At 42.7% G+C, this 15,793-nt stretch overlaps 1 protein-coding gene across 1 annotated transcript in view; it reads left to right on the top strand.

Moving 5' to 3' along the window:
• The first annotated feature begins 791 nt into the window (after nt 1-791).
• Nucleotides 792-15,793, top strand: part of LOC148139631 (putative G protein-coupled receptor 139) — a 75,146-nt gene continuing 60,144 nt past the window's right edge. Inside the window, exon 1 of the mRNA XM_087980960.1 lies at nt 792-924. Within this exon, the coding sequence (XP_087837086.1) occupies nt 792-924 (133 nt within the window). The remainder of the gene's footprint in view (nt 925-15,793) is intronic.

The following is a 15,793-nucleotide window of genomic DNA, read 5'->3' as shown; positions in this document are numbered from 1 at the left end:
AACATATCCATGCCATTTGTTTGTTATAACCTTCGTTTTGTTAGGTACACTTTGCCATTAGATCATGGACGAAAGATGTTGTCTCAATGTTTTACAGATATTACAATGACTGATCTGTAGTTTCAGGATTTATTTCTCTATTTATGAGCAGAGAAACATGTTTATGTTCCGTTAAACCTCTGGCATTACTTCTATATCCAAGGCAGACTGAAAGATTAGAGGAGAAAGTGAGGTCTGCAGATGCTGGAGATCAAAGTTGAAACTTTATTGCTGGAACAGCACAGCAGGTCAGGCAGCATCCAGGGAACAGGAGATTCGACGTTTCGGGCACAGGCCCTTCTTCCGGAAGAAGGGCCTGTGCCCGAAACGTCGAATCTCCTGTTCCCTGGATGCTGCCTGACCTGCTGTGCTGTTCCAGCAATAAAGTTTCAAGACTGAAAGATTACACACAATCAATCTGCCATCTTCAACATTCCTTCCTTCAGTCACTTTCACATATCACACCCAGAATGCATAAACATTCAAAGTTATTTTGAACTTTAATAAAACAGCATTGAAGGCTAATCGGTTAACTGGAGTTATTTGTTCAGCGAGTGTAATTATGTCAGTCTCCATGGATCCTAAGCGTCCCTAGAGAGTTTCTCTCTTCTATCAATAAGGGAATGCTTTCAGGGTTTTATCCCATAGTATGAGCGGGAGTATCACCCACACCAGTAAAAGGGATCAGCAGCTCCAAAGAGAGGTGCAGGAGAGATCAGTCTGTGAGAACATTAGACTGCAATGTTCCAACAATGGGCAGAAGTTTATCCTATGGTCTTTACTGGCTTTCCCAGCCTTGGATGTCATTAGCATATCGGATTGAAGATGTTCTGCTGGCTATTCAAGTTGGTTACTATCCTATTCTTGCTATAGTTGGTGTTCCTGGTAAGTCACTCAGTCTGTCGATCGAACTGCATTGATACTGATGATATGTAAATTTTGGAAAGGTGCAAGTCAACTTTTTCAGTTCCAATCAAATATTCCATTCCTTGGAAATAATAACGAGCAAATTATTATTTACAGATACCTCCCCAATTTGCGGGGATGGAACACACTGTTCTCAACCTTCTTGATCCATTTTCTCCTGCAAAGTTTACATCTCCATATCCTCCCCACATGCCAATCCTGTCCAGAACAAACATTAAGACGTCCCAGTCTCCTCCTCAGCCGCAGTGCAACTCCTGAATATACCATTGTTTGCGCCTTTGTTAATTCTGAACACATGTTTCAAGTTCCTTCTTACCACGTGTCCATTGCAAAATAATTGAACTTGAGATGACTAACTTGTTCTCTGTACAGAATCTGAAAGATCGGAGGATAGTGTATGGTGGTCACGCCATTGGCTCGTAATCTAGATGCACAGAATAATAATCTGTTCATATCGGCTTGCCTGATGCCCATTAGAGAAGGCAGTGGGTCATTCTTCCCTGGTCAGGTCTCTATTTAACTGCAAATTTACAGCAGTTTGTTTTACTATTTACTGTCCTGTGGAACAGCTGAACCAGCCACTCAGTTCAAGATCGGTATGACATGCTGGCCTGACCAGGGCTGCACACATCCCGTGAGGGAAGAATAAAAGTGAAGGCAGCTCCCTTCCTTTGCCTATTTCCCTAATCCAACAGCTGATTTTCATTCAATTAAGTGGCCATTCACTGTTTTAGGTGCATTCTTTGTCATTGACTCTCTCCCCGAGTGTGATGTCCATCTCGACAGGCACCTCAAGTGCTGGCTTTATTGATGCTGACCTACAGATGTAAGGATGTTTTACATTCCACATCAGTGGCAATGGATTGTAAATGAATGGTTTCCTTTATCACATGAAGGAAATGGAGCCAGCTTAGTGAGGGAAAGGATTTATTGCGATCAAACCTGAGAGTGTTGTTGAGGCAGTATTTGGGGTATTGTGAACAGATTTTCTTTCCTTTATATGGAGTGATCTCCTTACCACAGAGAGAGTGAAGAGGAGTTCCACCAGATTAATCCCTGGGATAATGGCATCATAAGGAGTGAGTAAAGTTTGATTTGGAGTGCTTTCAGAGAATAAGAGGTGATTGCATTCAACACTGAGGGGGGAGGGACTCCTTATATTCTAAACAGATAATGAGAAGGTGATAAATTCCATGTCTGCTGTTTCACTCAGGATGCATGATTCTGGATAGTTTAAGTGCCTCTGAGGACATTACACCCACACACCCTAACCTCCACTCCCCACGGTGATTAGGAGAGACAGAGAGATCCAGGTTTTGAATAAACTATCACCACATTAATATAGTGCAGTTGGTGTATGATCCTGCACTGAATGCTATAGTATCCACCACCCTGAGAACAGCCTTCATTCTAAAACAGTTAACTATTCCCAACAGCTTCTGACATTCATGAAGAACATGAATCCATCTTCTCAGAGAAGTCTATAAGACAAAGGAGCAGAAATTAGGGCAGTTCATCTGTGGAGTCTGCCCATCATTCAATAATCGCTGATAGGTTTCTCAAAACAGTTCTCCGGCCTTCTCCTCGTAATTCTTCTTCCCCTGGATAATCAAGAACCTATCTAAAGCAGTCTCAAATATACTTAAAGACCTGGCTCCCACTGCTTCTGTGGCAATAAATTTTAAAGATTCGACATCCTCTGGTAAATACATTTCTCCTTATCACCCTAACATCTGCCCTCGAGCTCATGTCCAATGGAAGCACCTTACCAACATCAACTCTGTCCAGGTAATTCAGGAATCTGTGCTCCCATTACATTCCGTCTCATCCTTCTAAACTTTACCGAGGATAGACCCAGAGCCCACAAACACTCATCATACAATAATCTTTTCATTCCTATGACCATTCTCGTGAAAATATTCTGCACAAGCTCCTGGGCCACTACATCCTTCCTGAGATATGGGGTTCAAAATTTAGCACAATACTCCAAATGTGGTCTGACCAGAGACTTCTACAACCTGTTTTGTATTCAATTGCTCTCTTAACAAATGTCTTCAGTAATAACGGCAATTTCCCTCCTGGCTACTGCCTCAACCTGCAAGCTTACTTTGGGAGAACCCTGCACTAGAACTCCCAAGTCCCTTTGCACTTCAGATTTCTGAATTTTCTCCTCATTTAAAAAATAGACCATGCCTCTATTCTTCATACCAAAGTGCATGACCACACACTTTCCAACGTTGGAATGCATCTGCCGATCTCCTTCTTCAGCCTCTCTGCCTCCTCAATACGACCAGTCCATCTGCCGATTTAGTATCATCTGCAAACTTAGCCAGGATACACTCAGTTCCATCACCTAGATTGTTAACATAACAATTGAAAAGATACGATTCCAACACTGAGCCTTGTAGAACAACACTTGTCACCGACTGCCATCCTGAGAATGACTATTTTATCCCCACTCTCTGCTTTCTGCCAGACAGACAAGCTTCCATTACATGCCACTGCCTTACCACTAACACCACGGACCCTTATCATACTCAGCCATCTCCTGTGTGACACCTTGTCAAAGGCCTTCTTGAGATCCAGGTGGATAACATCCATTGGCTGTGCTTGGTCAAGCCTGCTCATTTACTCTTCAAATAATTCCAACAGATTTGTCAGGCATGACCTTCCCTTGATAAAGTGATTTTGTCCCATTTCACCAAACACTTCCAATTATTCAGAAATCTCATCCTTCACAATGGATTCCGGGAGCATACCCACGACTGAAGTTACGCCATTAATTGTGGATATTTTTTGTCTTTTTCCTCACTCCCTTGTTACAATGGGGTGTCACGTTAGTGGGTGTCCTGTGCTCTGGGATTGTTCCTTACTGTAGTGATTCCTGAAAGATCACCACTATCCCCCCACATCATCTTCAGCTATCTTCCTTATATCTCTGGGATGTAGTCCATCCGGTCCAGGATAATTAACCACCTGCTGGTCATTCAGTTTTTTCTAGCACGCTCTCCATGGTGGTGGCCAGCGTACTCAGCTCCGACCCCTCACTATATTGAATGTTAAGGTATTACTCGTATCTTCTTCCGTGATCAAACTTTTCAGTTCCTCAGCCTATTCTTGTTCACCACTACTACCTCTCCATTATCATTTTCCAGCAGTCCAATCTCTACTTTTGCCTCTCTTTTGTACTTTATATATTGAAAGAAGCTCTTACAGAATTCCTTTATATTAGTGGCTAGCTTACCCCCATATTTAATAATCTCCCTCCTTATTTTATTTTGTTTGCTCTCCGTTTTGTCTTTGTAAGCTTCCCAATCCTCTGGTTTCCCACAGCCACTCGCCACATTATATGTGTTCTCATTTGCTTCTATGCTGTCCCTGACTTCCCTAGTCAGCTATAGTTGCCTCATCCTCTCTCTAACATGTCGCTTTTTCCTCAAGATAAATCTCTGGTGCATCCTGAATTACTCCAAAAATCTCCTGTCATTGCTGTTCCACGGTCCTTCCTTCTGGGCCTGTATCCCAGTTAATTCTATCCAGCTCCTCTCTCATGCCTCTGTAATTGCCTTTAGTCAGCTGTAATACCATTACCTCTGATTCTAACTTCTCCATCTGAAATTGCGGAGTAAATTCAATCTTATTATGATCACTGCCTCCTATGATTTCCTTTTTCCAAAGCTCCCCTCATCTAGTCTTCCTGCACAAGTTGCTACAAAACGTCATCTCATAGACATTCCACAAATTCCTTTTCCTGCAAACCACGATCAAACCGAATTCCCATTCCCCCTGCATAATGAAATCTCATGTTATCACTGTAACGTTGCCTTTCCTACAGATCTTTCTATCTCCTGGTGTATCTTGCACCCCAGCTCCTGACTACAGTTTGGCGGCCTGTACATAACCCCAACTGCATATTATCACCTTTTTGATTCCCCAATTCTACCGACACAGTTTCTACACCACCTGATCTTAGTTCATTTCTTCTAATTTATTAAATTAGATTTCTTACTAATGAGACAAATCTGTGTCTCTACCCACCTTCTATCATTTCGACAGGATGAATACCCTTGAATATTCAGCTCCCAATCCTGATCCTCTTGCAATGGCGTCACTGTGATGCCCTCCACGTCATCCCTGCCAATTTGTATATGAGTCACAAGCTTATTTACGTTATTCCTTCTACTACTTGCATTCCGATATAACAGTGCAGTTCTGTACTTACCGTCCCTCTTATCATTGTCATTTTCTTGTCCAGCCGTTTTACCCTTACAGACTCTGGCCACTGACTCATTCCCCTTCCACTCCAACTTCGTCTGCACCCCAGATGACATATCCCAAATTCAAGTACCAGGTAGGTAGCAAAACCTTCAGGACTGTCAATCCTGGTCACAGAGAATATTATCTATGCCTCTAACTGTACTATCCCCAATTATCCATAACTGGGCATCACAGTGACACAGCAATGCTGCCTCACAGTGATTTGGGTTCAATTCCAATCTCTGCAAACTGTCTGTGTGGACTTTGTATATTCTTCCCGTGTCAGCACTGGGAGCATTAGATGTTTCCTCTCTCCACAGTATGTCTCTGTATTGGCTTCGGATTTCTACAATCTACAGTATTTTTTCTTTTATTTGAAGGAGAAATGATGCAAATGTGACAGCTTTTTGTAAAAACAGCCGTGGTTCGCGGATTCCCCTGACTATTTAGGCATCTTGCCCAGCCATTTGTCTGAGTGCAGTGTCCCTGGAGACTCATTCCATCTCTTTCAGTCCCTCAGTCCATCGTCGCTGCATGCAGCCTTTCCTTTGCCACCCCTGGGAATCCCCACACCCCATTGCCTGGCACTGGATACTCCCTTCGCAGGACTGTGCACACAACGACACTGGGCACTTTCTCACCCGCTGGGGATGCTGGGTAAAGAAACTTGCCATTGAAAGGAACTGAACATCAAAACTCCAATTTTAAAGCAAAGCAGAGTAAACAGGCTGAATGACATCCATCTGCTCTGACATTTTGTAGTCTTATGTTTATCCTCGTCAGTCTGCAAATAAATGGTCCATATGTCTACCTTGTAACAGGTTTGGTGGAGGTGATAGATATCAGATCCTCTGGCCATTGGACTGAGTCAGTGGGCTCCACCTTCCTGGTTAATGAAGTCACACTTACGTTTTTTTATTATCTCGTCAATCCACTTTAAAGAAAAGGCCTTGCTGGAGTTGTGCTGAATTTTGGAGACGCTAGAATATGTCACTTGCGAGTGAGATTAGGAATAGGATGGTAGAACAGTTAAATACACGGCCAAAGAGCTGGTAGCACTTCTGATATGTTGATCATGGGGATTCCCGACTCGGTAGGATATACCCAAGGAGAGCGGGGTGGACCTAAACTAGCAGCAATCGCCGATATGTGGATCATTGGGATTCCCTTGTCGGTAGGACCGACACAAGAAGTACGGAATGGATCTGTACTGGCGGCAATCTCCTGGCAGGCAGGTTTGCTATTGTCACTCAGGAGGGTTTAAAATAGTGTGGCACTGGGGAGTGGGAAGCAGAGCAGTAGTTCCACAGTACAGTGACTGAGGAGGAATTGGAGACTAAAACCAGTGCATCTAAGATCAATAGCAAAGACGCAGAGGGCACTGAACACAATGGGACTGGCAGGCGTAAGGGTTATTAGTTTAATGCGAGGAATCTGGTTTGTAGGGACCTCGAGATTGGATGAGTACACATAACTCCAATGTAAATATTAAAGAGATTTCGTGAGAGAGGGACAAGAGAGCAATCAATCCAGTGGGTACAGAAATACTTGCTGAATATGCAGTGAGTGGCTGGAGACAGTCGTTGAAAGTGAAATAATTATCCAGCACTCTATCGAAATCGGACCATGTGTAATGCAATGTACAGACTGAAGTGACAAAGGAGGATACTGGAATTGTCTGTCTACAATATTTTCTGCTTTACTGATAGTCTTTTGTAACCTCCTGTCACCGGAAAATAGCAGTAGAAAATACTTCAGGGAATCTCAAACCAAATATCAGGTCAGTGTGTGATGTGTTTGTCTGAAGTGTATTTATTTCAGTGCAAGTATTATTATGGGTAAACAGATGAATTTAGAGCCTGAATGGGACTACGATGAGACTACGATGTTGAAAACATTATAGGAACTTGGTTGAGAAAGAGACAAGACTGGCTGCTCAACTTTCCAGGGTTTTGTTGTTTTAGATGAGATAAATGGGTAGCTAAAAGAGGCGGAGGAGTTGCATTACTAATCAGGGAGATTGTTACATCTGCACTTAGGGCTCATCTACTGAGGCAACATGAGGAGAGCTCATATGATGGATGCATGTGTTAGGATTGTACTGTAGTCCCTCCAACAGCCACCGAGAGATTGAGGAACAAATATGTCGGCCGATTATGGAAACGGGTATTAAAAACAGAGTTGCCACAGTGCGTGACTTTAACATCCCCAATATTGACTGGGAATCCCTTAGAGAAAGAGGCTTAGACGAGTTAGAATTTCTTAACTGCATCCAATAAAGTTACTTGCAGCGGATGGGGCTTGTCCAACCACAGGAGGGGCCATACTGGACCTCGTATTAGAAAATGAGTCTGTCCAGGTGATTGACCATTCAGTAGAAGATCATTTTGGAAACAGTGATCACAATGCCCTCAGGTTTGAGATAGCTACGATCATGGAATAAGTCAGGACCTTGTGGAAGTTAATAAATTGGTGGAAGGCAAATCCACATCAGGCAGAAGCGAGGGGCTGTTAATTAGGAGGAGCTGCTATCAGGCAAATCCACATTTTGCATGTTGGAACTGTTTATTAAATCCTGATTTCACTATCGTCTGGTGAATGTCCTCCCAACTGCGCGAATGTCAGTCTATTTTGTTTGATCAGATATTTACAGGACACTGCATGTCAGAAAACAGGAAGAGATAATGGATGATTGTGTACTCTGTCCTTCGCAGGACCAGCTTGTTTCTCCAGGCACTGAAAGTCTTTATTGTGGGTCAGAGACCTTCAAAATTAATATGGCACAGACTGAGGCAATTTAGGCCATCCTACATCCACACGCTCTCCAACCGCACTACCCAAAAGCAGACAGAGTTATTGGAGATACAGAAAGAGAGAGAGAAAGACAGCGAGAAAGAGAATGAAACAGAAAGAAAGAATGTGAAGGAAGATCAACAGCGTGGATAGGAAGCGTGAACTGTGTGGGAGAAACGGGTGTTAGAAGAGAGCAAAGCTGGTTAGATCAGGAGACACCATGAGGAAAGTACACAGAATATGGAAATTTTATTTTGATATGACCCTGGACTGAAGGCCTTTGTCTGGTGCCATACCCTGTGAGCACTGTGCTAATATTGGCTGTCATCCCAGATCCTTTATCTCCAATAACATCACAGAGCTAGGTTGCTGACAGTTAAACGGAATCCAATAGACCAATTGCTTGGTTCCAGGGAGAAGGTGGATTAACTTCAATAGACTGGGCGAACAGCAGCAACAACTGATAAGCCCCCGAAATACTGTGTGTGGGACTGGACCAGAAAATCTCAGTGAAGGGGATCACTGACAAAGGGGAAATCTACATCTCAGCTGTGGGACGAAGAATGATTGATAAAGTTTGGACAGCACTTCCATGGTTTTGTAATTCACATTTCAATTTATATAGCTCAAGGTCACGAGTGTATTTTAACAATCATATCTGTTTGTACTTTCCATATTTTTGAATGTACGACAAGTCATTTTGACCCTGTATTTTGTGATGCATAAGCATATTATATTACTGGGGAAGAAGGAGCCTGTTCTGATGGTATGGTCTTCATCTGAACAATGATGGTACCAGAGTCCTAACAAATCACATAACTAGGGCTTCGGTCAGATCTTTCAACAAATGTTTAGGTTTGGCTGGGGCTTCAGTTATAGGGGAAAATAGAAAACTCGAATTCAAAGAGGAGGTAAGAGTGGAGAACGCAGGAGAGTTTATTAAAATCTCCAGCACATGCACAAATAGACAGAGTGTAAACAATCAAACTTCAAGCACACTGGACAGACAAATGAAATTGAGAGGAGGCACGGTTAATACAGGACTGAGAGTGTTAAAGCTGAATGCATACCGCATAAGAAATCAGGTAAATGAGCTTGTAGCGCAGATTGAAATTGGCAGAGACGTGCTGAAAGGGAATCAGGATTGACAATATTCAAGGGTATGCATCCTACTAAAAGATAGGTTGGTGGGGGGAGTAAGATTGAAAGAAAAATCAATCATAAGAATCCGGGTCTCCTTGCTATCGGAAGAATGTTATGAAACTTGAAAGTATTCAGAAAAGATTTACAAGGATTGGACTATTTGAGTTACAGGGAGAAGTTGAATAGGCTGGGACCGTTTGCCCTGGAGCGTCAGAGGCTGAGAGGTGACCTTATAGCTGTTTAGAAAATCACAAGGGGCATGCATGGGATAAATAAACAAAGTATTTTCCCTGGGGTGGGGGAGAACTAGAGGGCATAGCTTTAGGTTGAGAAGGGAAAGATTTAAAAGGGACCAAGAGAGGAAGTTTTTTCATGCACATGGTGGTGTGTGTATGGAAAAAACTGTGGGAGGAAGTGGTGGACCTGGTCCCATTACAATATTTAAAAGGAATCTGGATGGGTTTGTAAATAGGAGGGGTACGAAGGATATAGGCCAAGTGCTGGCAAATGGGACTAGATTAGGTTGGGTAACCTGGTCGTTATGGACGAGTTGGACTGAAGGATCTGCTTCCATGCTGTACATCTCTCTGACTGTACAACTTTCTGACTGTATGACATAAAGTAGGGTCAGATGGCACAAAATCAGTGTGGGTAGAATTAAGTATCCCCAAAGGTTGAATAAAGAAACATAGACGGCGTTATGTTCAGGATTCCAAAAATTAGTCAGGAGCTGCGGCACAATATACACCAGGAGATAGAAAAGATGCATACAAAAGGCAAAGTACAGTAGTCATGGGAGATTTCAATCTACGGGGGGACTGGGAAAATCAGGTTGGTAGTGGTTCGCAAGAAATATAATTTGTGGTGTATCTTCGATAGGGCTTTTTGGAGCAGCTTGTGGTGGAGCCCACTCACGAACAGGCAATACTGGGTTTAGTGTTGTGCAGTGAGGCAGACTATTTAAGAGAACTTAAAGTGAAGGAACACGAAGGAAGCAGTAATCATAATATGATTGAATTTATTCTGCAATTTGAGATGGAGAAGATAGGATCACAGGTACTGATATAGTTGGTGTTCCTAGTAAGTCATTCTCTTTGTCTATTAAACCGGGCTGAACTGTGTTTCTGCTCATGTTAGGTAAATTTTGGAAAAGGGGAAGGCAGTGTCTTCACTTCCAGTCAAAAATTCCTTTCCTGATAAATTCTACAAAGCAAATTACTATTTATAAATAGCTCACTGATATGCGAGAAGGAACCAGAGTGTTCTCAATCTCCGTAATCCTTCTAGCCCTGCACAGATCTACATTTCCATATTCTTCCGACTCACCAATCCTGCCCAGTACCACAATTATGATGTCCCAGTCTAATCGTCAGCCTCAGTGCAACTTCTGAATAAACTTCTTTATTTGTGCCACTATGAAATCTGGATTCATCTCTTTCAAGTCCCTTCAAACCACATGTCCATGACAAGAGAATTGTACTTGAGATGTTTAACTTGTTCTCTCCACAGAATCTGTCAGACAGGAAGGTAGTGCGTGGTGCTCAAGTCATTGACTCTTCATGTAGAGGTACAGATAATAATCTGTTGATGTCTCATGAAGCAAGTTGATGGAATTTAAAAGAAACCATCATTATTTGTAATATACAGAAGCCCATCTGCTTACGTCATGTCCTTTCGAGAAGGCAATGGGCTATCCTTCCTTGGTCATGTCTCCGTGTAACTGCAAACCCACAGCAATGTGGTTTACGTTTTTCTGACCAGTGGAGCAGCTGAACCAGCCACTCAGTTCATGATAGGGATACCATGCTGGTCTGACCAGGGCTTCATATGCCTCGTGAAGAAGAAGAAATGTAAAGATAACTCCCTCCTACTTCCTGTTTCCCATATTGCTACTGCTCATTTCCATCAGGTAGGCGACTATTCCTTATTTTAGGTGTTTTCCATCTCATTGAGTCTGTCCCCGAGAGTGATGTCCATCTCGATAGGCACCCCTGGTGCTGGTTTTATTGACACTGGCATACAGAATAAGGAAGATGTAAATTACGCATCAGTGGCAATATATAGAGAATGATGCTTTTTACGCCTTTAGAAAGAAGTGGAAACGGCGAAGTGAGGGAAAGTAATTAATGTGATCATCCCTGAAAGATTTGTTGAGGCAGTATTTGGGGTATCGTCTATAAATTTTCTCTCCTCTATAAGGAATGATCTTCTTACCACAGAGAGAGTTCAAAGGAATTGCACCAAACCATTCCCTGGGATGATGGTACCATGAGGAGTGAGTGAAGATTAATCTGTCGCACTGTGAGAGAATAAGATGGGATTGTATTGGAACTTCAGGGGGATGGACAATCACACATATTGTTCTAAATAGATACTGATAGGGTGATGGATCCCACGACCTCTTTTTTAACTAACTTTACGAAATTCTAGATACTTTTATTAACTCTGAGAACATTCCCCCCAACCACCCCCCACTCCCCATATCAATGGGAGAGCAGAAAATCCAGACATTGAATAAAAACTCCACATATTAATGCAGTGTATTTGGTGTGTGATCCTGCACTGAACGTCATTTTATTCACAATCCTAATATCAGCTACAATACCTTCAATCTAAAACAGTTAACTATTCCCACCAGCTTCTGGCCCCCACGGAGAACCCGGGTCTGCCTTTTCGGAGATGGAAGATGTCTCCTTGAGACTTGACAGAAAATATCTCGCTTCCCTCCTCAATGCCAGCAAATCACGTTAAAGTAGCAATTGTTCCACAGACAAAGGAGCCACGATGAACATCATGATCTACTCCTGTGATTTGTCATGTTGGAGCATCAGTGACATCCTCCTGTTCTTGTATAAGCCTTTGCGAGGCTGAATGGCCTCTTCCTGGTCCCGTGGAAAAGTTTCTGGAGACTGTTTGGGCTCCACCTGTTCTTATTTAACAGTTCGATGTGCTGACCAGACCCCTCCTCTTCCTATGTAACAGACAGGAATATTGAACGTATTGCCACTCTTCCTGTTCAATAGATTTGATGGGCTGAATGCTAGTTCATATTCATATGTGACCAGGTTGAGATGCTGAATGAGCTCCCCTTTTAACTATGGAAATGTGCAATGTCTGGCTCTGCTGCTACACAAATGTTACCATATTTTAACAGCACGAACTGGAATGCTGTCCGGTTCTTGCTGCACATGGACATAGACTGCTTCAGGAGCTGAGGGGGGTAAATGTTCTGAACATTGTGTGATCTTCAGTGATCATCCCCATTTCTGATGTAATGATGGGGAAGGACATTTATGACGCAGCTGAAGATGATTGTGTGGAGGAAGATACCCTGAGGATCTCCTGTAGGGATGTCCCGGGACGGAAAGGATTGATGTCCACCAACCATGAGCATCTTCCTCTGTGCGATGGCTGACCTCCAGTGGAGAGATTGTGGCTGATTCCTATTAAATTTAATTTAGTCAACGTTTCTTGATACCATCCTGAGTCAACCCCTGCCTTGATATCAGGGTCTGTCACTCTTACATGAGCTGCTGTGTTCACCTCTTTTGAACATACAAATAGGTTATTGTGTATGGTTGGGGAGCGTAACTTTCTCACAGAGGATACTGAATGTCAGATATTATCTGGTCAAGAGAGTTCGTGGAGCTATAGCACTGAAAGTATTTACAGAGGAGCTAGGTGGGTTTTTGACCTGCCATAGAATTGAGGGATGTGAAGAATTGGGAAATAAAGCAGAGTTGATAACAAGTTGATAATATTATACAATGGCACGACAGGCCTGACCATCCGAATTACCATCCGTTCCTGTTCCTTATGCTCTCATATTCTGTAATTAGGAAGTTAATGGTTGTAATTTTCCTGAACATTCCGTTATTGGATGTTGCAGTTAGAGAGAGCAAAGCATTTCATGAGTCATCTCAGGGTGAGGTATGGGGACTGTATTCACAATGAATCTGGGTCTGCACCATGACCAACAAATGAAGCACAGGTTGCAGAGAGGAGACACTCTATTAATAGACCAGAGGCGTCTTTTGAGATCAGCCTGGGTTTTGATTTAACATTTTTCAACCCATGCCAAACTCTGTGTGACAATTGTGAGGGACAGAAGGAGATCCTGTATTACTGTGGACCAGGTATTTCGAGCAATTGGCCTCTGTCTGCAACTGTGCAGGAGCTGTGAGGGGCTGATTGGAATATAGGAGCATCGGACTGAGGAGTAGGAGAGGGCTATTCGGCACTTTGTCTTTGCTCTGCCACGCACTAAGATCGTACCTGATCTGATTGTGGTCTCAGCAGTACTTCTTCTGCACGTGCAGTATTTTCCTACATTCACTTGTCTATCAAATATTTAACAGACACAACTTTGAATAAATGTAAACATCCAGGCACCACAAACTTCTGAGGAAGGGAACTCCCACTTGAACAGCCCTTTTAGAATTTGTCATTCGTGCTCCAATCAATGTTGCAGGGTCAGTGTTTCCTTTTGCAGTGACACTGCTCCACTATTTACAACACATTTCAAAGTTTAGTGATATGGCAAAGTATAGTGATATAAATGTCAGCCTGGCTCATCTTCAAGAGTAATGTGAAACACACACACACACACACACACACACACACACACACACACACACACACACACACACACACACACACACACACACACACACACACACACACACACACACACACACACACACACACACACACACACACACACACACACACACACACACACACATATCTTAAGACAAAACAGAAAAATGAAAGCTTTCCAGAGTTTCATAATAGTTGAACTCATTACAAATGGATAAACGATAGACTGTCCCAAATGTTATTCGGTCCTCTGAAGTGATTAGATTAGATTCCCTACAGTGTGGAAACAGGCCCTTCAGCCCAACAATCCATATCGACCCTCCCAAGATCAACCCACCCAGTCCCATTTCCCTCTGGCTAAAATGCACCGAACAATATGGGCAATTTAACATGGCTAATTCACCTGTCCTGCACATTTTTGGACCTGTGGGATGAAACCAGAACACCTGGAGGAAACCCAAGCAGACACGGGGAAAATATGAAAACTCCACACAGACAGTCGCCCGAGGCTGGAATCAAAACTAGGACCCTGGTGCTGGGAGGTAGCGGCGCTAACCACTGAGCCGCCGTGCCGCCCATTCTGCTCAGACAAGCTACTTGTGATGTGATTTCTCCCCAGAATAGTTGGATTTAGCTGAATTCCTTTTGCTTCAGACGGTAGAGAGATTCCAATGAATCTCTCATCAGGAATAATCCATGTCACATCAGGTAGAGGTGAGTCAGAGATTTACTGTTGTCAGGTGGAACAAAAGAAGACAGAGGGATCAATCGGTTGCTGCTTCTCAGGCAGGGAGCATTGTTCTCCCGCTCTGTGTTGAAACATGCAATCATGTCAACTGAACACCAAACTGGACCGTGTCCGCTCGTCGTGAACATTCTCTGGAATGGATCATAATGGATGATATGCAAGTGCTTCATTGCTGTTGTTAGACACAGTGCCTTTCAATAACAAAAGAGAAAAATCCTGCTTTATAATTTGATGATATTTTGGTATGCATACACTTAATTTTTTTTAAAAATCGTTTGATGTTTTCATAATATCTGTGCTAAAATCAATACATTTTATTCTTAAAATTTATTGCGTAGTTTTTGTCTCCCTGAGAAGAGAAAATGTGCATCCAGCTGATTTTTCTCAAAATCGTGCATGCTCCTAAAGGATTCTCATCTAAGTCCAAAACTGATAATGTTTTAAAACAAAAGGCCTTCATTCCAAGAAAGTGTGAACAAAACATTGTTGATAAGCTTCTAAAACGTTTTTTAGGTTAAGCGATCAAAACCGCACATAATGTGGTCTTAGCAACGCCCTGTACAGATGTCCACTCGAAAAATGTGATTATGGAAAACCACAACAGGTCAGGCACACCCAACGAACAGGAGACTCGATGTTTCTGGCATATTCCTGATGAAGGACTTATACCCATGACGCCAATTTTCCTGCTCCTCGGACGCTGCCTGATTGGCTGTGCTTTTCCAGCCTCACACTGTTCGACTCTGATCTCCAGCAACTGCACTTCTCACTTTTACCGGTACAGATGCAGTAAAACATTCCTGATTAAACCTGGTACCCTTTGCCAGAAACACAATCATTCCACTTAGCTTCCAAATCACTTACAGCAAGTGCAGACTAACTACATATGATTCATGTACCAGGATCATGAATACCATCTGTATCACAGAGTTCTGCAATCTCTCTCCACTTAAATTGTTTACCATTGTTTTATCCAAAATAGACAACTCACATTATGCTATATCTGGTGAAGGTTTGCTCACTAACCTCCCTTTGCCTATATCACATTGATCACACAGGACCTCCATTTGATGACATACTGGATGACCAGCTTGGTGTTTAGGCTAATTGGGCCTTAATATATTCAGTCCCTTCCTCCAGATCTTTGGTCCAGATATTGATCGTTGATGATCCCATAGTGATCTCTGAGGCACTCCACCAGTTCCAGCTTTGTGATGTGAAAATAAGCATTTATCGCTAATCTTTATTTCCTGTTAGCAACAGCTTCCTGTGTAACAGCTCAGATGT

Source organism: Chiloscyllium plagiosum, unplaced genomic scaffold (genome assembly GCF_037043375.1).
Source record: "Chiloscyllium plagiosum isolate Xiang-an unplaced genomic scaffold, Cpla_swu_hap1 HiC_scaffold_38, whole genome shotgun sequence".
Classification (NCBI taxonomy): domain Eukaryota; kingdom Metazoa; phylum Chordata; class Chondrichthyes; order Orectolobiformes; family Hemiscylliidae; genus Chiloscyllium; species Chiloscyllium plagiosum.
This window is presented reverse-complemented; position numbering and strand designations above follow the sequence as displayed.